At 38.5% G+C, this 24,831-nt stretch overlaps 1 protein-coding gene across 3 annotated transcripts; it reads right to left on the bottom strand.

Annotated features, from left to right (window-relative positions):
• Positions 1-25: 25 nt before the first annotated feature.
• Positions 26-20,832, bottom strand: TENT4B (terminal nucleotidyltransferase 4B). 3 transcript variants are annotated; one of them, XM_035893128.1, is made up of 12 exons: positions 20,713-20,832; positions 15,422-15,468; positions 12,442-12,562; positions 11,294-11,401; positions 7,853-7,981; positions 6,385-6,598; positions 5,389-5,515; positions 5,185-5,288; positions 3,917-3,922; positions 3,229-3,416; positions 2,499-2,663; positions 26-1,175 (listed from the first exon to the last, which is right to left on the bottom strand). In XM_035893128.1, exons 1-12 carry the CDS (start codon positions 20,800-20,802, stop codon positions 996-998), a joined length of 1,479 nt encoding a protein of 492 aa, XP_035749021.1. In that variant the 5' UTR covers positions 20,803-20,832; the 3' UTR covers positions 26-995. The 3 variants fall into 3 exon arrangements, with proteins under 3 accessions (XP_035749021.1, XP_009635897.1, XP_035749023.1); XM_009637602.2 differs by lacking the exon at positions 3,917-3,922; XM_035893130.1 differs by lacking the exon at positions 3,917-3,922 and having other exon boundaries at positions 3,229-3,275.
• Between the last annotated feature and the right edge of the window lie 3,999 nt (positions 20,833-24,831).

The raw sequence follows: 24,831 nt of genomic DNA, 5'->3' as shown, positions 1-24,831 counted from the left end.
AAAGTGGATTTACATTTCTCTTAAAAAAAGAAAGGGTCAGGGGGAGACCACTAAGGGGAGAAAGAGAAGGATGCAACTATAAAACCCCATTGCCTGAAACGATGGCACTCTAGAAAACAAGGTGAAGGTTACTTCTCTGAGATGACAAGCTCAGTGTCTACTACACAAAGAACATGTACACTTTATACAAATGAAAAACTTCATTTGCCACCATAAACCTTTCTTTCAGAGGAACAGCTTTTGCAGATCAAATGTTCTATTAAATCTTTAAATGCCAAGAAAAGAAATTCTGAGCAATATAACTAGTAATGTCTCTTTATATGGATGTTAAGATGACAATTCAGATTATTTTCCAAACTAATCCTGAGAAAAATTTATGTTTACAATTTAAACAGTAATGTTATGTAAAAAGTATTAACAAATCCACTATTACAAATGTCAGTTTTCCTATATGGTCATCTATATATACACAATAAAATGGTAAGTATATGCAAAAATAATAAAAAAATCATGCACAAATTACTTTCACCTTTAAAGGCTGGGTTTCCCTCAAAATACAATTTTTTGCCTTTTTTTTCCTATTTTTTTGTGATTTATTTGTTTGTTACCACCCCCTAGACACACTGAGTACTACCTCTACAGGTCAGCATGAGCTGATGGGAAATACATTTATTTTACATTCAAGCTTTTATATCCTAAATGACCCTGTTGTAGCATATGACTTATCAAATGAGCAGCCTTTTTCCTCTTTTTTTTTTAGTTTTTTTTTCTTTTAAAAATTTTTTTTTTTTTTTTTTTCTTTTTTTTTTTTTTTTTCTTTTTTTTGCAGTGATCAGTCTTCATGATCCGTTCCGTGGCGAGCTGGGAAAAAAAAATGCAGTTGCTAATCAATGTCTGAACAGTCTGAAGCTCCGGAAGAGATCCAAGGAGTCACTATCAAACTATCCTGTAGCATGAGATCATTGCACACAGAAGAACAGTCATAAAATAGGCAACTATCTACAAAGGTCTGAAAGGGCCGCATCCCTCTTGTGTTTCCTCTTTTTGCCATGGAAAAACTGATGGTGTGATTTGCTGCCTTGATGTTGTTTGTTTGTGACTGAGGTACCGTGGCTTGAGTTTGTTGGACCTTGGAAGCCTTTGTTAGAAGAGCGAAATAACCGTGTAGATCCATGCTGTAAAAGAAAGAGAACATGGAAAATCAGTGCTAAAAAGAAAAGCAGCATGGCAATTACACAACACTATTTCTGGATAATGAGGATATTAACTCATGAAGGGGTCACTCTTGAAAAAATTGGTATGGCAAAAGCAGCTAGGCCATTGCTTAGCGTGTCCTAAGTTGCTTAGTGCTGCTGTGCACAGTACCACGAATCTCTCACTTCGGTGGTTGCAAACAAACGGTCATCTCTAGACCCAGAACCATGCAGGTCAAGAGAGAAGAGCACAGCACTGTTCTATCGCTCCCATTTCGCAACCATTAAAGTAATGTTTTACAGAAAATCCAAGACAACGGATGAAGACTGCTCAAATTTCATTTTCTGTGCAAAAGCAAGGCAACATTCTTCGAAGACCGGAACTAATTTTATACCACATCTTTTTACAGATGTTGAGTACCTCCGATCATGCATATTCACATTCCAGCACCAGAATTAGTTCTGTGTAATAACACAAACACACGTTCGCAGTATATCCAAGGCCTAGTTTGTAAAGTGCCTCATTACGAGCTAGAGATGGATCAGCAGCAAGCAGGAGGCAGCAAGTCTTCAGAATTACTTTTCAGGAAAAACTTTCCAGAAGATTCCAGACTATTTTTCATACACTAAAGAAGTCCTAAATTCTGAAAAGGTATAAAAATTTAAACTGCATCTATCCAAAGTATATTGTGTATAGAGGCATATCATATTTCTAGATTACTGCGTTGTCATAGAAGCATTCCTCAACATGAGAAACGCCCCAAATGCATGAGCTCTGGTAGGTCTCATCATAAAGATATTTGTCTTTAGGGGGAAATGAGAGGGAGTTTCATGTATCGGCAAGGAATCTTCATCTCCCTTACGAAAGACAGTTCAACAAGTATCAAGAGTTAAGAGAGCAGCCAGTAATAGTTTTAAACATAAGTTTTTGCTAACTTTTTTTCGCTAAGTGTAGGCAAGTCTCATTAGCTCTCAAATTCCACAGTAGACTGGACTGACGTGCTTTTTGCAAAAAGGAAATGGGTGCAATACAGCTGCATACTTCTGGCAAATCTCAATTTCCCAAAACAAAGTCAATCCAATTTTATCTGGTTTAAGGCTGGGAAAGCCACTGTTGTAGACTTGTTAAGCTAAACAGAGAGCTAGGTAATTTTAAGATACAATCAGTGCTCAAAGCTTTCTAGAGGGGTAAAGGGGAGGAGAAAAACGCAGCGTTTCCTTTCCAGGACAAGCAATCCTTCCATGAAGGACATGGGTAGTATTTAAATAATCTACAAAGCTGTTGTTTCCAAGCATTTCACAAACCTGAGATTTGTTCGTGTTGCTGGATGTATTGGCTGTTTGGCTATTTTGTGTTTTCCCACTTGACTGGGAGGATTCCAGTGACACTTCTTGTGACCCCACTCTGTTTGTGGTAGACTGACGACAACTCAATTGTTTAGAGGTTTTGCAAGGTGTTCCATCAGAATCCTTCAGGAAAACGTAAAGTATTAGTAAGTTTTTCTTAAGGGTGAGTTTTTCTGCAAGAGAGTTTTCCCTTAACAATAAAGCTAGTACTGGACAAAACTTTCAACATACTTATTTTATTAGATATTAAAATTCTTTCAATCCAGAATTCTTACTGAGTAAAACAGACAGGTTATTGATGCATGACTCTGATTTGGGGATTTGCCTTTTATCTTTTAAATAGAATTCCCAAACAGATATTTTTTTTTTTAAGGCTTTTTGTGTTTTTTAAAAGCATATAGCTTAGAACTACCAGTCTTTTTTCTGAAATACAGTTTTCCCAGAGAAGAGAGGGCTATGTAACTTTGTATCTACTGTATTCACTTTCTACATGTGTTGTGTCAAAAACATACTGCAACTTACAGGTACAGAAATTGCGTAAGAGGTAACATCTTATACAAGTTAGGATTCTGGATGAAATAACTAACAAGGATTCTGAGCTTTCCAAGTGTATTCTGTGGCAATACAAATCAGGAAAAGCAACCCAAACAAACTGAAAAAACAAAAGCAGAAAACCTGCAGTACTTACTACATCACTAGAGCTGGACAGTGTAGACGATGATGATGATAAAGGACCTGATGAAGAATTTGAAGAATGTTTACTAAGTGTTTCTGAAGTTTTATTTCTAGGTTTTCCCAGTGCATCATTCTCTTCAGCAAGATTATTGTTGCATTTGTCTAGCTGCTGAGTATCTACTATCAAGGTTACTCCATTACCTATTAAAAACAAAACAGAAGCATCACCACACATTAACTGCTAAAATATGTTGCTGCTTTTTTTTTTTTTTTAAAATATACACTCAGGTATTATATATCTATCATACCCAGCAGGACACATACAGACATCTGCACACATACGTACTTTTAATACATGCAGGCACTGGTGTGCATGTGCTTAGTGTGTATGTACCGCCTGCAGCAAGCCAACACCTTGCGGAGGGCACAGTGGTTTCCTGACAAGATCCACTGATGTACGCTATGGAAACCACCAAGCGTTACCCACAGCTCAAGATGGAAATTAGAGCTAAGACATGGAAGAAGGTAGTAACGGAGCTCAGATGTGCTGCTTAACAACACGACACACTTCAACAGCACTCAAATACGCAGGTTTAAATTCTGTTCCTATATGCCCAATACTCATCAACTCCCATTTTTCTTCTGCAGGAGCAGCTAGTGTCATAAGAACTCCAAATGAATCTGGTCGCTTTGTACGATACCTTGCACTGAAAATACAAGATACAGAACTCTGATGTCGCTCTAACTGCTACCTTAAAAAAAAAAAAAAAAACAAAACAAAACAAACCAAAAACCACACCACGGAGATTTAAAAATCTCAACTAAATCTACAAGACCACTGTAACTGTCCCCATTATCTTCCTGATACAGGATTATTTTTATTTTTTTAATTACAAAACACACCTAGGAGTTACCTCTGATTTATTTACAATACACTTGTTGCTCCACTAGCTGTATTTGTATATAGTTTAACACATACATCACAACAGGTAGCTAAGTATTACTCTGAAGCTTGTGGGACTGAACTGTGGTTGTAACTGGTTGCTGTGGTATGGCAGTGCCACAAGGCCCTACAGATTGATAAAATATGAATGGCCAAGCAGGACATTCAATTCACCAGGACAGTGACGGAAAGCACTAATAAAAGCTTTAAAAACAAATAAACAAAATCCCAACCTAGCCTAAAGACTGGTTCATCTTTTCTGATTAATCCCTAACAAGAGAAGATTTCTAGTAGCTAACATTCTAAAATTAATTGTAGAGCATTAAAATTCATTTTAGTATGAAAACTTCTAGCCAGCAGATACACCTACACCAAAAGAGGGTGGCAACTGGCTGGTAGAATCAGAAGATGAGCAATGAAAATAAAGGTGATTTTAAAAACACATTTTCCGTACATTCTCTGGCTAGATTTTGTCAGTTTCCATTTGTTATTAACAAGAATCATGATTGATATTTCAGGATTTTTCTGTTTTAAAGACTTATTCCACTTACATGGTCAATCCCGGTTTAAATATTGCTTCTGTACACATACAATATGTTAAACTTCAGAAAGAAAAATAAAACAACAATGGAGGGTAAGGATTTAAAACTAGCATTCCCAGTAATTCTTTTTAAAACCTTGTCCACATTGAAAGGACAAAGGAAGTGTGACAGTAACAACACATGTAATTTAAATTGGAAGTTTCTCAAAAGTCTCCTTTTACAAACCAGGACTCTTTCCAGACCTCTACGCTGACCAAATCCATTGCAGTAAAATAAAGATGTTGTGGCATAGCCCCTTTGTTCTTGTACAAATCTAAATTTTCCGGATGAGAACATAAAAAAAGTGCATCGCTACTGAGCAAAAAAGTAAATATGTATTAAGATGCATACATTGCCTTATGCAGGGCAAAAGCCACAACAAAATTTATATGATCAAAATACGCCCGAAGTTTCCCGCTATCAGCCATGCTTAGTCAAAACTTACCATTACACGAAGACTCTGTCCTACTTTGCATTCCCCACTGCTTTGATATCCAGTCTCTGTATGTGGCCACTTCTTGCGTTACTCTAATTATTCTACCTAATATACTGTAAACCAGGAAAAAAACAAACCCCAAACGTCACTACAATTTGTAGGTACACAAAAATATAAGCAATTAATGTCTGAGATTTAGACTCATAAAATTACCTTTCCGTTTCGTTGTTAGGATAATATTTAGCTATTGGGGAAACTGCATGGCTCAAAACAACATAGGCATAATCAAAAGCCTGTTTCACTTGCATGGCACCATAGGAACTTCTCCCAACATCATTACCTTAAAGTAAGAATATAATTAGATAAATAAATGAGATTGAAACTGTGGTTACCTCCTTTCAGACAGGAGTCAGTAATATTGTTTAAAATCGCCCTTAAATCCCAACTCACTGCAGTTACTTCTTGTGCAATAGGATTAGCGAATCGTAAATATTTTAAAGAGCATTGAAGACCTATAAATATTTACACGTGCAGAAGTCCAAAACAGCAATTCTCTGGGTAAAAGTGCAATACATAAAGAAAAAAAATGAGATCAGGTAGCGCATATTACACATGTAACAGTATTATCCTGGGTGACATTTTGTTAGATCAGAAATACGGTAACTCTTTTCGGTGAACAGCACTTGACTCACCATTTCAGAAGCCACCCATTCAAGTCAACAATCAACCTTACTGTAAAGGTACCAGTACCGAACGAAAGCACTATGCACTTACGTGACTTTACAGCACCAAACGGGAGAGCGTGCGTAAGCGTGTATGTACATTGTAAGGTGCAACTGTGACACAGGCAAGCGCAAGCTTGAAAGGGACCACGTGTACATACAGGTACACCTAGCCCACGCTCAGGCCCGTGCTGCTGCAGCTTTACTGCTGTTACCACAGAGCACATGGAGGTTGCTCGGTGTGCCCTCTCACACCCCACCTCCTGACTGCAGAACAGGCGTGCTCTTGGGTGACACAGTAACTTTCGCTAGGAACATGTCTTAAAGAAATTCATTGTGTTCTGAGCACATCTTGTGTTCACAGACATGAATGAGGTGGGTTTTGGTGGTCAGTCTATGCTATTCTTTGATTTAACTCCTCTGGATTAAGCATTCTCCTAACATTTTTTCATAGTCAGTATATTAAAATCTTGGTTTATGAGGATACCTGGCTGTAACGGATCTTCAATATACAGCATCGATGGTCTGTAGCCATCCAGCATGCTTTTTTGCACTTCATCCTTGGCAACGTAAGAGCCACCATCCTTTATTCGGATTCCAGTCTTCAGATAGTTGAAGTGACGTCCATATAACTCAAAAAACTCTATTAAAAGAACACCATAGTTGGCATTGGGCATACAGGCATCTTCCCTGGGATGCAGCTATTAAGAAGAGAGGAAAAAAAAACATTTCCTTAAGACTTCAAGTTTCAAGTACATTTAAGTGCCTTTTCTTTTTCACAGCAAACATGTCTAAATACAAAAATAATAATAAAACATAATATATAAAGCAAACATGACTAATACAGTATTTTTCCTTAATAAAGCAGTTTTGCCTCTTTAAAACAAGATGCTGTCAACACTTACAAAGTAGTTATGTCTTAAAAATAAGGCTGGCAAGTATTAGTGGTTTTCTATTTGAACTTTCTGTTTAGTAAGTGAACCTCCAGCACTAATGGCAGGGTTCTTGTAAAAAAGCAAAGATATCTGCACTTCACAAACCTAGGTTTGCGATACAAATACACGCTTTTAATGTACACAGCTATATAAATGTTCCCCTCTACTGTTAAGTATGCAGCCTGAGAGATTAGGAACAAAACCAGTTCATGATTGTGACAGATACAAAACTTGACTTTTTTTGCAGGGACAAATGGAAATGCTATTAGTCAATATATGAAAAAACGGGGTTGGGAGAGATTATGGTTTCTTTCAAAAAGATAGGCCTGTTGCCTTCATTTCTTTTGTGCTCAGCAGGCAACTGCAATAGCACTTAGCAAACACCGAGCTCCAGTTCAAGGCTCAGGTTTAAAAGTAACTACAGCAATCTGGAAAAGTGCAGACATACACATACACACACAGTTTTACAGTAACATTTAGTACAAGAAAAAAACCGAGCTGGATAAAGCCAGAACTCAGCTACTTCATATTTCTACAGTGTTTTTCTTCCCTGGGCACAACAATATAGGTTTAGTTCATGCGTTTTGCTCTCTTAAATCTAAGAGAAAGTTGTAAAACACATTTCTTTGATACCAGCTTCAAAACTCAAACAAGAAAATTCTGTTGCATTCATTAAAGCACATACAAGTCTTATGACCTGGCAAACAAGCGTTACAAAGGACAGCTGCATCTAACTCTAACCTATGTAGCTTGTTCCAAATAGTCAAGTGATTTTACCACAAATGACACACATGCCTGGTACTGATACACCAATGGATGTTCCAAACATCTCTCATACCAAAAGTACCAGTATGGGAGAAAGAACAGAAGACAGGCAGGATGTGCCTATTTTTAAATGAAAACGGGGTGCAAAACCACACACAGGACAGCTTAAATGATTGAATTTAAGGATTGATTAAATTCTTTCTTAATGTAATGTCCTTTTGCACCAATGGCATCAACAGATTGCATTAAGCTTACCTGAAGGAAACTGACAGCCATTAAAAAAAGACTGTAAGAACCAATTCCACCTGTAAATACTTCGTTAAGGTCCCTCTGCAACAGGAACTGTTTCAATACTAAAACTAGATATGGTAACACAGGGTATTTCTGAAAGAGAAAAACAAAGGTGTTAGGATACCGCAATGCATATATACAACTGATGCTAAGAAAGCGCACTGAAGCTACCTGTTATATTAAGTCTCAAAGCTAAGTATAATTCTAACTTACTATTTTTAGCAACAGGGGAGAAGCCAAGTGCTCTGCCTGTGATCAAGACAGTTATTTTACCTCTTCAACTCCGGTGGCAAATATTAACAATAGAAAGTAAGTTATTATCTCATAAAATCAGGATTATTTGTTTGAATATATAAATACACTTGCTTTTCTCATACAAGTGAAGAGGAAAGCAAAGGAAGAACTATGGAGATATTCCATGTCTGTAACAAAACTTTCCTGCTACAACTAAGGTGATATCCCAAAGTGGACTGGAGACCTGTTCTGCAAGTATTTCGGATGCCCAGAGTTCAAAATGGTCCTTCAAAATTACTACAGCCAGAAAACATTTTCAAAGGAGCCAAATACTTACCTTTGGGTAACTGGTCCTTCAATAGGTTTGTCCGCATGGATTCTATTAGAGGCGTGCATACGCTGCACGTGCGGAGAACATGGACCTTTCGGACAGCAGTGGAGGCTGGGGCTACGCCTGCACTCTGTACACCCCCTCACAGGAGAGGGGGCAAAAGAGGCTCGATAAAACCACTCCTTTTATCAACACAGAGCTAAAAATTCCTTAGTGTCAGAGAAGAGATGTGGATCGTGGTATCTGTGATTGCAAAAGATTAAAGGGAAAAGAAGAATTTCTCCAAGAACTTCTCTGCAGGAGTCTTACGGTGAGTATCCGGAGCCCTATTTAACTGAAGATCCCAAGATCACCTTTTTGAACTATTAGAACTGAACTATTAAGAACACAAGCTGAAGTGTTGAATATCAATATATATCAAAATGGAAAGACAGGATTTTTCTCAGGAAACTACAAAGCCTTAATTAAGGCTTCAGCTGCCTCAGACATCCTAAATAAACTGGATGTAGAGAAATAGGCATTTCCAAGGGTAAGACTGAACATGACACCTTGGAAAGGTATTCAAAGTTACATGGGACAAAATAAGACCCAAGAGAATGCTCTGCAATGTTTTATAGAGGGATCCTCAAGAACACCAATGAAGTCACTTGGCAAGTACACATCAAGCTTTCTCCCAGTTAAACAAACTGTCCTCCCCGGTAGCGTAGCCATTACTTGCTGTGTGTCAGGGCCGAGTGCCACCTCTGCCCTGCCACACAAGGCTTAGCCACCCATGTTCAAGGTCAGCTCTGGTACAGCACAGCTGCACGGCCCTGGCTTGGGCTGCTGGGAAAACAGCCGTGTGGGAAAGCGCCACGGGGGAAGCCTAGCTGGGCGCCCCTCCACTTTGCTCGAGAGCTGCTTTTCATCTCAGCTGTTCCCCTTGGTGTCTGCCTGAGCCAGGCTGCTGCGCGCTGACCCTGACCCTAACTCTGACCCTCACCACTGACCTGGCGTCCTCAGCCTTGGCTCCTCACTGGGGACTTGCCCGCCAGCTGCTGCTGGACGGCGAGCTGACCCCGACTACTGTCACCAGACCTGCTCTGCTCTTCAGATTGGGGCACTGTGGGGCTGCAGCCCAGCAGGCAAGGCCTCTGCCCCACGCCTGCCCGGTTGCTGCACACAGCTCCCGTTCTCTCTCCAGGGCCTTGCTATGCCCTGACCCAAGGCCAAAGCAACCTCTCCAAAGGGTTACAAATAACCCAGGCAACAGGAACACACTAACACTTTTTTCTTTTTTAAGCAGACAAAAATGCCTTCAGTCTCTCAAGAGAAGACTACCTCCTATCTTGAAATTAAAAAGTACATAGGCAATTCTGGGCAGGTATGCAGGGCTTTATGGACTTACCTAAAAATAAATTTATATGCGGAGTGTAACAGAAATACAGCCCGTGCTGTGGCAGAAAGCAAAATACGGACAGCCTGTCCACCACAAGGAATGTGACGATGCACAGGATGTAAAAACTGAAGTTAGCTACCAAATTCCACATAGGCGTCTTGCAATAGAGAATCTGGGCATCTTCCTTCCCTAACAAGGAGCTACATAGCACAAAACTATCTATAGCAGCAGCAGGTTGGCCAACACAATTGACTTCTGTTCCTCAGAAAGAGGCTGAGAGAAGGAAGGGCTCTGGGCCCACGCCACCCTCGTACTCTGAACGTGGGTGTAAGAGGCCTCAGCAGCACAAGGTTTAAGCAGAAGGTTTATATAAACACACAGGTGAGACTACACAGACAAGAACTCAGATTATCCTAAACTGAACTAATGACCGAGATTTTTCTCCTGTGTCTTTCTACAGGTTAAAGAAATAAAAACTGTACAAGCAAACTGAGCTACTTTCATACTTGCTACCAAGCATACATAAAGGAACTGAAGATTAAGAAGCTGAAGGCCATACATTCAATTCATCTCCAATAGAAAATCCCCCCAAATCTGGAAGACTTCTTGCAACTCGATGACATTATTAAAGCAGATTTATATGATTTCTAATACTTATGACTGAAAGTAAAGTACTTGCTTTATTCAGATTTACGGAGTTTTCTGAAGGAGTTTTATTTGTCTAGCTATTGAAATACTTTGATTCTCCTGCTGTCCATTAGTTCGGTTAAAAAAACCAAAGCAATAGAACAGTAATACCTGAGCACTTAAGTGAGACCGAACTGCACTTCATCTCTCTAGACAGAAAATGAAAATCCAAGAAAAATTTTCTACTGCTTTTATAAGATATTTACTACGAGTGTCCAACACACTGAATAGGGGAAGGGAAGGAAAAGAGGGTAATGATAATTCAAAACTTTAAATACAAAAAAGCCTATTAATCCCAATAAAATGATCCTATATATTAAACAAAAAAATAACTGTAAGGCATCTATGATACAGTTGTTAGTGAATCCCTGAACAGTAACTTGCTAAATTTTACTGCTTAATTAGCATTTGTACACTGAAACAATATTCAGTCTAGAACAAGATTATTCCTACTTTCTCCAGGAATGTGTGGTTATTACTAATTTTAAGTTCAAGGAACCACAGTTAGAAGAGCAGAACATTTAAGACAGGTATTGGTGTATTTTCCTTAGTCACTGTATCATTGTAACTTCTCCATACTTTCTTTGAGCATTTTACAATCCTCATGCCTTTTAGGGCACTATATCTAAACCTAAGAATGTCACACAGTAGTATCAGACAGCAAAAATTAAGAGTGAACGCATATCTCTAGTAAGGATGCAGTCAAAGTAAAACAGAAAATCAAATTAAGTTATCAAATATTCAGCTCTGTAGTTCTATTATAGTGTTGCCTAACCTTGATAAAATCTTTGATGAGCTGGGCTGCTTTAACCCCGTTCTGTACATTAAAGCTTATATCAACTTTCACTTCAGTGAAGGAATCTGTCAGTTTAATAATAGGTACCTGCAAAAGAAAGACAGATTAAGTCAATACAAATTTCCAAGACACATTTGGTTTCATTCATACTTATATGCACCAGTAAAACTGAAACATTTTCTGAATTTGTAGAGAGGAGGCCGACAGAGAAAACAGGACTCCTGTCTATTTATGAACTCGCTCTCCTTGCCAATCTGTTACATACGCTTTGCTTTTCTAACTCATAAATGCTACTGTCAATTTACTATCCTGTTTAACAGAACTTAACACTTCATCTTCAAAATGATTCATTTAAGATTGTTTTTAATCAGTTCCTGGTGCAGAAGCATAGTTCTAGTGGGGAAAAACAAACACCAGAGGGAGACAAACACTTAAGAAATAATAATAAATGGTAACAGACAGATATTCTTAAAGACAGACACACTCGTGGGTCATCATGGGTCATCGATTTCTCATCAAAATTACCTTCAAAGAAGCAGTACAATATATTGAGAGCACTCTGATATATCTCTGAGTGATTTCCAAACTACCTCTCTCTACTAATAGCCATCAATTACACACCTGTTTAAACCCCAACACTCTTACATATTCTTAAAACTAGCAAGAGCTAGGAAGTTAAAAATGAATTAATCCTATCCTGCACATGACATACCATTACATATTTATACAAGGCTGTACTTACTACTTCTATATGAAAACGTATTCTGTTTGCTTACTTGGAATAAGAAAAAATAAATCATTTACTTATGTACCAACTCAGTCCAGAAATTCAGAAGTCTAATCACATTAATTCGCAACGACTAGTGTAACCTCATTTAACAGCAGGTATACGTCACGCAGTGTAGAAAGTCTGATTTTCCCCAACAGAAGAAATGCTTCTGTTGGAGCACTGTCAATTATTTCATCAGTAATAAAAACCGTACTAAATAAAAAGGTTCTATTGGTTCTATTTCAAATTTATACATAAAATTGTTTCTGCTTATGAAAATTCATCCTTTTAACCAAGATCTTTCTTCGATTAGAAATTTAGCTTAGGACAAGGCAATACCCTCTTCCCCCACACTTACAGTTGCTTTATCTAAAACCTTCACTGAGTTTTCATCTGCTACATTGTGCTTTCTAAGAGCTTCTTCCAGGGTCCAAAGAGGTAATGTCTCCCATTTTCCAAACACAACTAAATCAATATCACTGCAATGGAAGGAAAATATAGATTTATTCAAATTAAAAGACCAATACACTTAAAAGATAAACATCTCACATCCACACGTAACTAGAATAAAGCTGAGAGAATGTAGCTTAACCAAATAATTTATTCTTAATTTTCTGAGGAAAGAGGTGAGGATGAACTCTTACGCTTGGGGAAATACAAAACATTTCAGGTTACCAAGGGGAGGGGACAGATACACATACAGATAAATTGGGTTGCAAAGCCAGGCATTAGTCTCCTCAGGCCACACTGTCAGCAGAGTGGCATCAGCCTCTCCAGAGTGATGCAGAGCAAGAAATTAACTCGTGAATCACCACCTTTGGGCTGTATGAATCAGTAACACTGATTTAACAGCCTGTCACTGAAAGGGAGAGTCCCATTCCCCATCCTCTACTCCCAGATGCATGGCCCCGTTCCCTCCTTTACTCTAGGTCTGGTGTTTGCCTAATCCACAGGAAATCAATTCAACACATTAATCGTCATGGCAGAAATCAACTCCCCACCCCTTTTAAGAAACCCCAAAACATTCTGGGGTAATTTCCTGCTTCTTTGCAACTCAAAGTTAGTTTTCAGGGTGACCAGAGCACCAGTGGGCACATGGTGAGCAGCTGGCCTGTAGTGCCAAGAACAGGGAGCAGGGAAGGAGAGAGAAATACATGACAACTTTGACTTCAGGAAGCCACAAGCTGTTAAATAAGATCAAACCATCTAATTAATTTCACTGATTAATTTAGCTCCTCAAAGAGGTGTCTCCATGCCACTACACTTCCTATGCACATACACATTCATCTGACTACACAGGGAGCTGACACCCTAATTTGATGCCTGAACTCAAGTTCAAGAGGTGACTGGTGTCCAAACTGGACACAGTGAAGGCTACTGTGAGATCCTGAGCTTTTTCCTCTTTGCTCCCCAGCTGCTTCTTTGATTTCCCCTGCTTGGTTGGGAACATAAAGGAGGCGAGCGTATAACCCTACAGTTACACTTCAGTAATACGGAAAACTGCATAACAGAAAATATAAAAAAAAAATATTAGGAATACTTTTTTTCTCCCCTGTAGATTCTACAGGTCTGCTGATTCACAAACAACACTGCTTTAACAGTCTCAAAGAAACTACATCTGCATTAGATGAAATCTCTCTTGCCAACAAGCAGTGTCGGCAGCAGGCAAGTTCAGCAGCAGTTCAGCTGCATACCATTCAGCTGAGAAGGACAGGCAGCACTCAGCCAGTTTCAGAAAACTATGTTCAAAACCTGCTTGGAGAGCAGGAAATGCTGCTGGACACTTCTCTAAACTAAATTAGTGTTAAACCCACTACTGATGCTGACCGTTAACAACGGGAGACATTTTTCTGATGCACACCAAGAAAGAAAGAGCAGCTCTGTTGTCACTTTGAAGATGGACGTTGCCTGCAAAATAGTACAGACGTCCAGCAGCTAAACAACCGTGTGCCCAAACCTTCTATGTCAGCTTAAGTAAAAGGATATTAGGCAAATTCTAACACAGAGGAACATTTAAAAACACACTGTAGGTGTTTCTGAATCCCCAAACCTGAATTCTAGATTAACTATACAGTTACTGATGGGTGAGGAAAACCTAGAGCAAAAGGAAGCTTTGATAGAAGGTAACAGTGAATCAATTACCAACACACAACTGCTGGTTATTTTGAAAGTTTGCAAGTACTGCCGCAGGAAGGCTTTTTGTGGGTTTATGTACCATTTTTAAATTACCTGCATTTGTTCTCCCCCAAAAATTCAGCTGGAACAAATACGGAGGAAAGGCAGTATGAAGTCACATAGACAACAGCAAAGGGGTTTGTGACATCAGTTTCAAAACAATCAAGCAAATGTAGTAAAGAACTATTGCTATCAGTCATGGGCAGGAAAATCCATCTTGCATTATTATCATCCAACCAAGTTTAATCAAACCTATTTATAATCAATGCAAAAAAAAAAAAGGCCATGAACAAGGCCAAATGTGAAAAAAACGTGTATTTGTACACCTTACTTCTGATTTTCCAAACAGAAACTGAGCAATTCAGCTTTCCTTCAACTCCTTAGACTAAAGCAGGTTCCAAAGTATCTGTCAGATACTTTTTTTGAAAAAGAGATGAAATGACGACTCAGGTATCCATCATTCACAGTCAGTACTAGATATTAATCCCTCATGTTCCCAAAGTATGGAACTCAACTCAAGTGTTAACTTCAGACTTATGCTATTTAAAGGTTTCATCCCCTGCAGCCAGTTAAGCCTTTCATTCTATTTCTATTTAATTGTCAAAAATATTTACAATTTCTGTACAGAAGATACCAGTGTCACTGTGTAATGACTTCTCTTTATGAAAACTAGTAATAAATTTGGGAAGAGGTAAGGTTGACTATTGTACAGACTTCACAAAAGAAGAAAGAAAGAAAAAACCAGTTTTGTATGTAATCTTTGCAGTGCTACGATTAGCATTAACAAGGTAACTTTACATGTTTCAATTTAATCGTTTGTGGAGCTAAAATTTAGCTTTTCTTTTAAGACCAACCTCTTGTTTTGGTTCAGTCATTTAATGAAGCCAAATCACACAATAAGCCTTTTTTTGACAACGTAGTAAAATTCAGATCTTTTACTGATACATGTGAAATTTATATAGACACAGGTATTACGGTTAATAGTCTTCATTACTGTATTTTGGTACACTTTGCAGCGTACTAATAGCTTAACACTTTCTTAATGTAACAAGTATGCACACAAGTAACACAGGTATTGGGAGATCAGATAAATCACTACAGGGGTACAGGTTCCACAGGCTATCTTTTCTCTTGTACAGAATTTACACTGAAAAATTACTAACCTTGTAGGTAAATATAAACCAGTTTTAAAACTTCCAAATATCTGCACCTGAAACACAAGAACAGGATACATGAAAACAAATTTTCAGGCTTCAGAGGACAAACAAGTTCTATTAAGCTGCTTGTAAAGGCTGGTTATTGCTACCCTCCATCGGTAGATTTTGGTATTGCTAACAGGCACGTTCTGAACAGATGTACACTCTTCTGTTTAAGCATCTACATCTTCAGTGTAGTATAAATGGCTAGTCTTCATTGTTATTAAACACAAAAACATTAATAACTTCAACTCTTCTATTACAAAACCTTCTTTGTAATATAAAAATTTCCACCATGACCCTATCTGGCAAAACCCCATAACCCAAAAGATTTTAAAACACTTAAGAATCATATACCATAAAATCCAGTATCAGTTCAATTTATTTTTTGCTTTCATATCTCAAAGTATACTCTTCAGTTTTTAAACACATTTTCCTAAGTTTATGTTTAATGTATTTCCATTGCTTTGCATATTTAAAAAAGAAAAAAATCACGTTGTTTTTTTTTTTCCTAAATTACAGAGCAAGTAGCACACCTCTATTTCTGTTTAAACAACAAACAAAAAAAGTTTCAGAAAGTTTCACATCCCACCGATTTAGTTTATCATGCTGGATTTTTACTAGCACTGGAGGTTTAAATAATCAGGTTTCCACTGCAAGCTGTCTGAAACCACATTCTCATTAACTTAGCCAAGCCTTGCAAGGAGGTCGGACTCATGCGCTACGTCTCAAAGGGGTCTCCTTGGAAAGGGACTTCCAAGTAAAAATATCTACACATTTGGACTAATTTTCAACCAGACAGTCTTCTGATGGGTTTCCTGGAACCACCTTACAGACTTGTGTATTGTGCTTTAATGAGTCTCACACACTAGCTTGATAGCCACCTATTTGTATGTCAAGTGACCCACTTTTTATGTTTTTACCCTTTGGGATAAGAGAAAAGGGGGAGTGGGAAAAGATGATGTTAACAAGTAAGCATCTTGATACTTTAGTAGACTAAGAAGCAGACCCCCAACAAAAAGCACATGCTGGCAGTAAATTCAACATCGGAAGTTCATGGCTTCTCAGACTAGGAAAGACTGCAAGTGATGCCACAGAACTAGCATCAATATTGTACTAGATCTTGACAAAGGCATAAAGGCATCACAAAGCTCAGAATGTAATAATAATAATTACTATTTTTAATCCAGGATAGTAATAAAAGCATCTTCTATGAAACTGGGTTCAGTCAAACAAGGATTTATTTGGCCATCAAAAACATCTGAGAAGAGCTTTTGCACAATAAAACAACCACTGAGGAGTTCGGAAAAAAATAAATGTGCTTTCACATTATCAGACAAAATAATGTGTTCAGCTGAACAGCAACGAGAGCCTTTATTGAATAAACAACCCTGAAAGTATTCATAAACTTACTGATACAACATATATGACCTTTACTGAAAGGAATGAGACAACATCTGCTGTTTTTACAATAATTCAGTGTTTCTCATACTCCAAATTATTGTACAAGAAACCCACACCCACACTTCAATCCCTCACTCAACAAACCCGGAAAGATGGAAGAGCGGGGAAATCAGAACAAAAATTTTAAAGGATTTTGATTTATTATCATATTGGAATTTAAACTGTTGAAGCTCTGTAGCCATGTACGTATTTAAAGCATCCCAAATACAGGACACTATTATGACTTGAGAGACGTAAGCATTAGTTTTTGTGGTGTGCCAAGACTGCTGATTATGGTTTTATTCTATGCGGACAGAGATGTATTTGCATTCATAAGATAACTTAAGACTTCACAGTACTGTAATGGACTCCTTCCACTCCTGTATGTTATTGTTACTATTTATCCTACATTTCTGCGCACTTGTTCATATTAAATTCCAAGTTCCTGAAGGAGCTTTAATTACGGTATGTGTCCAAATATGTCCTCACTATGCACAACAGAACTTGGAAACCCACAAAAGCTTGGAAAGTCCTTGCTACCAAAATCCCTCCATCAAAATGAAACAAAAAATCTGTCCGTAGCCAATTTCCCTTTCCTCTACATCATTAAGCAGAAGTTTCTGAAGTTTGTCAAACCAAATAGAGTTCACCTTTCAACTTCTATTCCCAATCATAGTATTTTCATAACGGAAGTGCCTGAAGTATGCAACATTACCTCTTTTTAGATCTATGAGCCACATAATATTCAGACACGAAGCTGAGGACATTATGACAAACATAACTTAAATTCCACTGTATAAGTACTTATTTGTCCAATAGTAAAATTTTCATATTCAAATGATTGAAAAACTTTGTCTTAAAATGTTTTCATTTGATGTTTTGGGTTGTTCAGTTTCAGTGTAATTAAAGCCTTTCTTAGGTTCAGAGCTTTGCTGATGCCAAGAACAGTTCTCACTTACTAGGAATGTTTCCTTCTAAGCACATTCCCTTGAGTAAGAGAGCAAATGACACAATTGCTAACTTCTATAAATAAAGTAACAGTTTAGGATACCTAGTTTTACCCCCCCCTCCATCTGCTTTTTCAGCCTTTTCCTAAGTGGAACAGGAAAAAAAAAAAAAAAAAAGAAAAAAAAAAGAACGTGCATAGACACATTCCACACGCTCTCTATACGTTTAGATTCATGAAGCCCGATTTTCCTTTTCTTGGTATCTGATTTTTATAGAGTAGGTCTTACCTACATATTTAGTGAGAAGCTACAAACTAAATGTGTATGTTTAACTTACAAGTTTATTTTAGCTGGATTCACTGCCTGTATGACTCAAAATGAACAGCTTAAACATTAACTTATCGCTTTACACTACAGCTAAAGCTGAGGACATTGAACCAGATAACACTCCACCTTCTCAGAGCATGTACTCAAAACTTGAATCTTACAAGTAGCTAAACCAACACAGATTTCCAAAAGGTTAGTGATTAACTTAAAGGACTGAAAAATTACAAGACTGTCAAAGTTGAACACAGTTGAGCTCAGCAGTTCAGTTCCCAAGCAGATCTGCAAAGCAAGTATTAGAAAAATAACATGACTGTAATTTCCAGATTATAACCTGGCATGCTGTTGTCACTGTTCAGTGCCCTTCTAGCCTCCAGAAAATGGAAGGATGTAAAAGAGGAGAATTCTTCCTCAATGCAACAGCAGACAAAATGCAGAGTTAGGCTTTGAAGAGCAATTACTGACTTGAGAAAAAGGAACTGGCACACTCTTGCTCTCTAACACTTTCAAGAACAGCGAGACAGACGGTCATGGCAGTTTTAACTGGCACTAATTGAAAAGTGAACTTCAGTTTTCAGCTGCACAGTGCAGCCTTCCTCTCAGTCACGTTACAGCTAAGCCCAGTGGTCAGTTGTCACTTGTGGTAGGGCTTGTAATTTGCTTCCCCTTCTTAAACAGATTATGGTTACAAAAACCAGTTTCAGTGGCTTAAAGAAAGACTATTTTCTCAAAGCCCCAAAGCTCTGTGTGTGTATATACATAAATAAAATTATTTTTAATACAAAAGACCTTACTTTTACAGATGAAGTCTGTCCTACAAACAGAGTCTCTCTGGAAGCACTAGATTCTTGTGCCCCATTCAAAGTGTTAGTGGTGACAAAGAAAAACGCCCTGGCAATAAATCCATTCACCCCGTAACACTAGTTAAGTCCGCAGTACACAGACCTGCCTAGGACATAGCGGTATCTTCTCCAGGCTGAAGCAATCGGTTATTTTGGTGAAATTCCCCTACTACAAGATTTTGGCAGGGTGTATATAGTAAGCACTGTTTCATACCTGCGCTCTTCCCTATACTATTGCCTGCCAGACTGGCAGCCCACTACTCCTGCTCTTGCTCAGCGCCTACAACACCGTTTCACTGGGTTAGAGGAGAGTGATACATCACCTGTGAGATACGCTAGAGTCTCGTATGCAGTTCCTTGGAAAGGTTACTGGTTTTGGTTAACCTTTCCTTTAACCCTGGAAAGGTTAAAGGTTTTTCTGGCTCAATGAGAAAATTAGAAGACATGTAGTACCAAAGTCTTTCTTCGCTGTTCTTGAAAATGCTCATTTTCAATGGATTCTATCAACTCTCTATAACTGTGCAAAGGCAGCTATTACTGAGCAGAGAGTGCTCCTTCTAGATTATACGTCACTAACACATTGTCTGTAGCAACATGACCCACCTTGAAAATGTGAGCATATTTTACACATAAAACCACATACCACATACATTTAGCTTATACAGAATTCATATGCTGTCACACTGTGCCAATTTCTAAAACACATTCCATAAAACAGGTTAAGATGATCTGAAATGAACAGTGGGTTTAAGTTGCTCATGTCAAAACACTACCTTTTACTGTGGCAGGATCAAAGAGCATTCCTTATACTAAGGAGTCTGCTGTCTGAACTTGGTTTGCTATTCCAGCTAACAAGTCCTTATTTTCAGCTACTGTTATCTACAGATAGATGACTACAGCTACAAACCTGCATTCTGGAAATGAACACCATGTTAGTAGAGGGATACAATTAAACTAGATTCAATTATGCTAAAAATCCAACTGTGTCCCCTAAAAACCATCTTGAGTTTTAAAGCAACTTCTCTGGCTTCTCTTTAATCCAACCTTTATTAAAAAAAGCATAGCTCTGCATAGGAGAAACTCCTGTTTCAACTGAATGAAGTACTAGCAAAACCCCATCTTCAATGGAAAGAGGCATTACAGATTTTAAGCTCAAAACATGGATCTACAGACTTGCTTGTTCCTGTATGAAAAACTGGTTCCTTTAAATTTGAAAGATATGTCAATTTAGTTTAACTGCCCATTAAAAATAGCATGGTCTCTGCAACATGGCATTGCCAGCTTTCTACCTTAAAAGACTTACTCAAGACCGCAGGTTTTTGGACTAGAAGCCCTGCTGTTAGTGAAGCTATGAGTTTCAGAAGATTTTTTTTTTTTAACACGATACTTTACAAGCATGCATGCCTGATATGTTCCCATTAATCTTAGTAAATAAATATTAATGTAACTAAATGTTGCCACAACTTACCCCCTTTCTTTAACTACTGTAGGTCTAGCTTGTCTTTGTTCCTATGTGTGATAGAAAAGCTGTTGACCTGTATTTTTCTAGAAACAAAGATCATCTCTCTCATTTGACCAGAAATCCTTTCATTTTTTTAATATGGAAAAATAAACAGTATTTTCATTATTCAATACTTCGCAAAGTAAACAGGCACAAAATGTTGGGTTTATATATTAGCAAATAGAACAGTGTCCAACTCACATCTGCATTAGGCCAGAGCTCTTTTATAACGTTTTCTATCCTGTTCACCACTTCCATCCGCATTCTCTCTTCTTCAGGTCTGGGAGACATATACTTATAAAAGTCAATGATTTCTTCATGAAGACTAAGAAAGAAAAAAAATAAAGAACAGAAAGTCAGGAAAAAAAAAAAACAAACAGGAGAATGAAATAGCAACTGCTCTAATCAAACATGCTTTTTAAGCTCCTAGTTACCTATTTAGTTAAGGGGCAGTTTAAGAGTAGCACACAATTAAAAAAAAAAAAATATCCAGATTCATAACACTTGGTAGCATTTAGTTTCCTGTTAGTTTCTTATGCCATAGGTCAACATTGTACTGCATTTGCTAGAAGTGTGGAAGCAAATCTAAATCCAAGCACCTTCAATTCACACTGAAAGTCACACCCTGTATTTTAATGTCAGCGTAACACAGAAATGGTTCAGTCTTCAGCTACGAACGCAGCTGTAAGCTTCGAGTACACACTTTGCAAAAATTTAAACAGGAGGTTTCCAGCCAACGCTTCCTAGTCAGTTGCTTGGCACCAGCTAGGGAGTTTCAGGCATCAGTCTGTGCACAGACCAGCTTTTCAAAGCTTTTTAAAAAGTTGATAGTAATTTTGCCAGTACTAGAGCTAGAAAAACTACTTCTTTTAGTGCTTAGAGAAGATGCATAAACTATGCAATTTCTCCCCATAACAAGAAAATAAGTAGCACGCGTGCAGCAGTGGCAGCTCAGCAGAATAAGTGATTGACAGACAGTTAACCCATCTATTTGACAGTTTACCATATTACATGTGCTTCTCACAGTCAGTAAGTTATGTTTAGATTGCCTATGATTAGAGCTGAAACAAAAAATGTCTTCATACAGTGCCACAAATTTCTATGGTTCTATAATATCATAAACACATCATCGTCTTGACTAACAATGTATTTAAAAAAACCAGACACAACCCTTTCATTCCAGCCACAGAGTAGCTAAATTAATTTGTTTCCTGCAATGACCATTACAGTAATAGCTAGTTATTTTTTTTAAAATGTCTTGTTTCTAGTTACCAAGTACAACTGCATCTCTCCTAAAAGCTCTGAGGGACCGTCAGAAGAGAGCAACTGATTAAGAGCAAGCCCTTAGATGAGATGCAGAATCTAATACTTCCCCACTGCACACACACTTAAATAAATCAAGTGTTAATAACTGGAAATTGTATACAGGTGTCAACAAAGCAGATTAAAATATCTAAAAGTTGTATTTAATATACTTAGGGTAGGGACAGAACCATCTGCATTATGCTCTTCAATACCGCAGTGTTATGAACAACACAAGCTTCTTTCAGAAACAGAGGAATAAAATATTTACATTACTTTTCACCAAGCATTTATTGGAATTTCACACACACACGGTTAGGGGAATAGTCATAAAAGCCTAGCAACTCGTGGTGGCCATCACCATGTCTCTCTATAGCTAACGCAAAGAGAAAAACTCCTCTGACAGATCTCCTCCAAAGGGAGATCCAGACAGATACTCGATTTAGCTGTTCTAAATCAACCTTCAGAGAAGCTTCTCCTCCTTTGACACCTACAGAGGGAGCCTTACAAACACTTAAACTAAAAACTGAAATAAGACACACACACACACCCCTAAGATCTCCTGCAAAAATGCAAGGTGCCATCTCCCTCCTCTCCCCTGCTTGCTGGCACCAAGCCCTGCTCACACACATCATCTCAGGTACCACAAGGATGTTCTGAACAAGGCAGCTGCAATATTCATACCAATAAATGCTGGTTTCAGTTTTGACATTGCTAGGAAATGTCTTACCTCCTCCTATGGCTGCTTGCTTGTTTTCCTTGGAAGCCTAGGGTTAACCACCACCTCCACACCTTACAAGGGCACTGACTCCTCTGCTTTTGGCTTTTCAGCCATCTCCTGCTCTACTATTCTTCACTTCTATTCAGCATGTTGGCACTTAAACCTTCTTACAGCGATCCTCCCATTGCAAGAATTGAATTCAGGTGAGAATTAGGTGACAAAGGACAAGCTGAGCCCTCCCACAACCAAGTTCACCCTCCCTCCCCACTGCCAGTCACGTGTACTGAATTGCTAATTTAGTCTCCATGGGCTTGACCATTAAGGTAGCATTCAAGAACAGGAGCAACAAGGAAAACAGGCAAAAACCTGAAAAATCAAACTCTAGAAAATACAAATTATTTTTCAACTGTGATTTGGTGAATCAGCTTATGGGAAGACCTAGAGTCAGCCCAAGGCTTCCTATCACGTCTAGCAAACTCTTCACTTTCTTTGTGGGCTACACTGTGGGGAACTGATCAAGCAACACAGCCCCATTTCTACCTCTGCTCCTCTGGACTAGCTGGAACAGACGAGTTACATCCACAAGGCACAAGATTTGCCCCAGAGCAATGTCTGTAGTAATGCAAGATTGAGTGCACTGCGTGCCATGAGGAGTGGCACTGCATTGTCCGAGGGCACTTAATGGCACAAGACATGCTGGGATAATACCTAGGGCCTATCCTTGGGGAGAAATTCATGTACGCACCAGCACAAATCCATGCTGCCCATCATTAGTGGGTCCAGCTGCTCCCGGGCTTCCGCTTTACGGGAGTTAATTGCTCCCCTGCCCCATAGGGGAACTTTGAAAGAACAAGGCAATCAGAAATGAGGTCCCCAAAGTGCACAAAGGGCCGATCTACACAGACACTGCAGTTCTCAGGGCACTTCTCTTTATTAACTCCACTGACACTCTTAATCGAGATAATTATATCAATTGGTGCATTCTTTAGAAGCACATAAAGTAATGATGTGTTGTCAAAACCAGATGTATTTCTTTTTCTACACATAAAAAACACATGCCTGTGTCCTGGTTTCAGCTGGGATAGATGTAATTTTCTTCCTAGTAGCTGGCACAGTGCTTTGTTTTGGATTTAGGATGAGAATAATGTTGATACCACACTGATGTTTTAGCTGTTGCTAAGCAGTGCTTACACTAAGTCAATGATTTTCAGCTTCTCATGCTCTACCAACTGAGAAGGCTGGAGATGCACAAGATCTTGGGCGGAGACATAGCCAGGGCAGCTGACCCAAACTGGCCAAAGGGCTATTCCATACCATATGACATCATGCTCAGTATATAAGCTAGTGGAAAGCTGGCCGGGGGGCCGCTGCTTGGGGACTAGCTGGGCATTGTTTGGTGGGTGGTGAGCAATTGCATCGTGCATCACTTGCTATTATTATTATTATTATTATTTCAGTGATTAGATTTTTCTTATCTCAACCCACAAATTTTCTCACTTATATTCTCTCCCCCATCCCACCAGGGGGGCGAGTGAGCAACTGGCTGTGTGGTGCTCAGTCGTTGGCTGAAGTTAAACCATAACAGTCTGCACCTTTTCAAATGGGATCCTTATTCGTAGGTAGTCATGTAAAGCTTTATGGCAAAATAAAAAATTAAGCAGCATGCAAACACACAGAAATTGACATCACACATGCACTGAATGTTAGTAAACAACACAGGTGTAGAGAAAGTGAAATTTGAACTTCTTCAATGATAGAGGAAAGGCTTAAAGACCACTAGAGAAAGTTCCCATCAGCACACCAGTTGGAAATACTACAGACGTATCTGTGTTTCATCTGCTGCAAGGCTCCATGCTGCTAGGACCGCCTGTGCTGCACAGAGCCACTGCAAGCAGAAGGCAGGCAGAAGCCACAGAGGCTCAAGACTACACCTGGAACCGTATTTCCCTGCCCAGTAATGGCTGCTGCCAAGAAATAAGAGAATGATTAATTAAAGCCAAGACAAACAGAAGTAGCCACATGCAGATTTCAGAGCAGTACAACATGACTTAGAGGCGTGACTCCAATTAATGTGGAGTTAACTCAAGCTGTACCGAAAATTACAACTCAAGGTTATTCGCTGCCTTTATCAACATCTATTATAGTCGCTGTTTTTCAAAATGATTTGTTTGGATTAATGGAGTCTGTTTACAAGAGTCTCTAGTGGAATTTTATATCTTTAGCCGAAATGAAGATCAAAGAAACCAAGAAGTTATTTTTGGCATCATAACAGTATTTTATTATTTAATGCCATTACA

The sequence above is a fragment of the Egretta garzetta genome, unplaced genomic scaffold (assembly GCF_000687185.1).
Source record: "Egretta garzetta isolate BGI_Z169 unplaced genomic scaffold, ASM68718v1 scaffold314, whole genome shotgun sequence".
Taxonomy (NCBI): Eukaryota; Metazoa; Chordata; class Aves; order Pelecaniformes; family Ardeidae; genus Egretta; species Egretta garzetta.
Note: the sequence above shows the minus strand (reverse complement) of the source record. Positions and strands in the feature narration are given on the sequence as shown.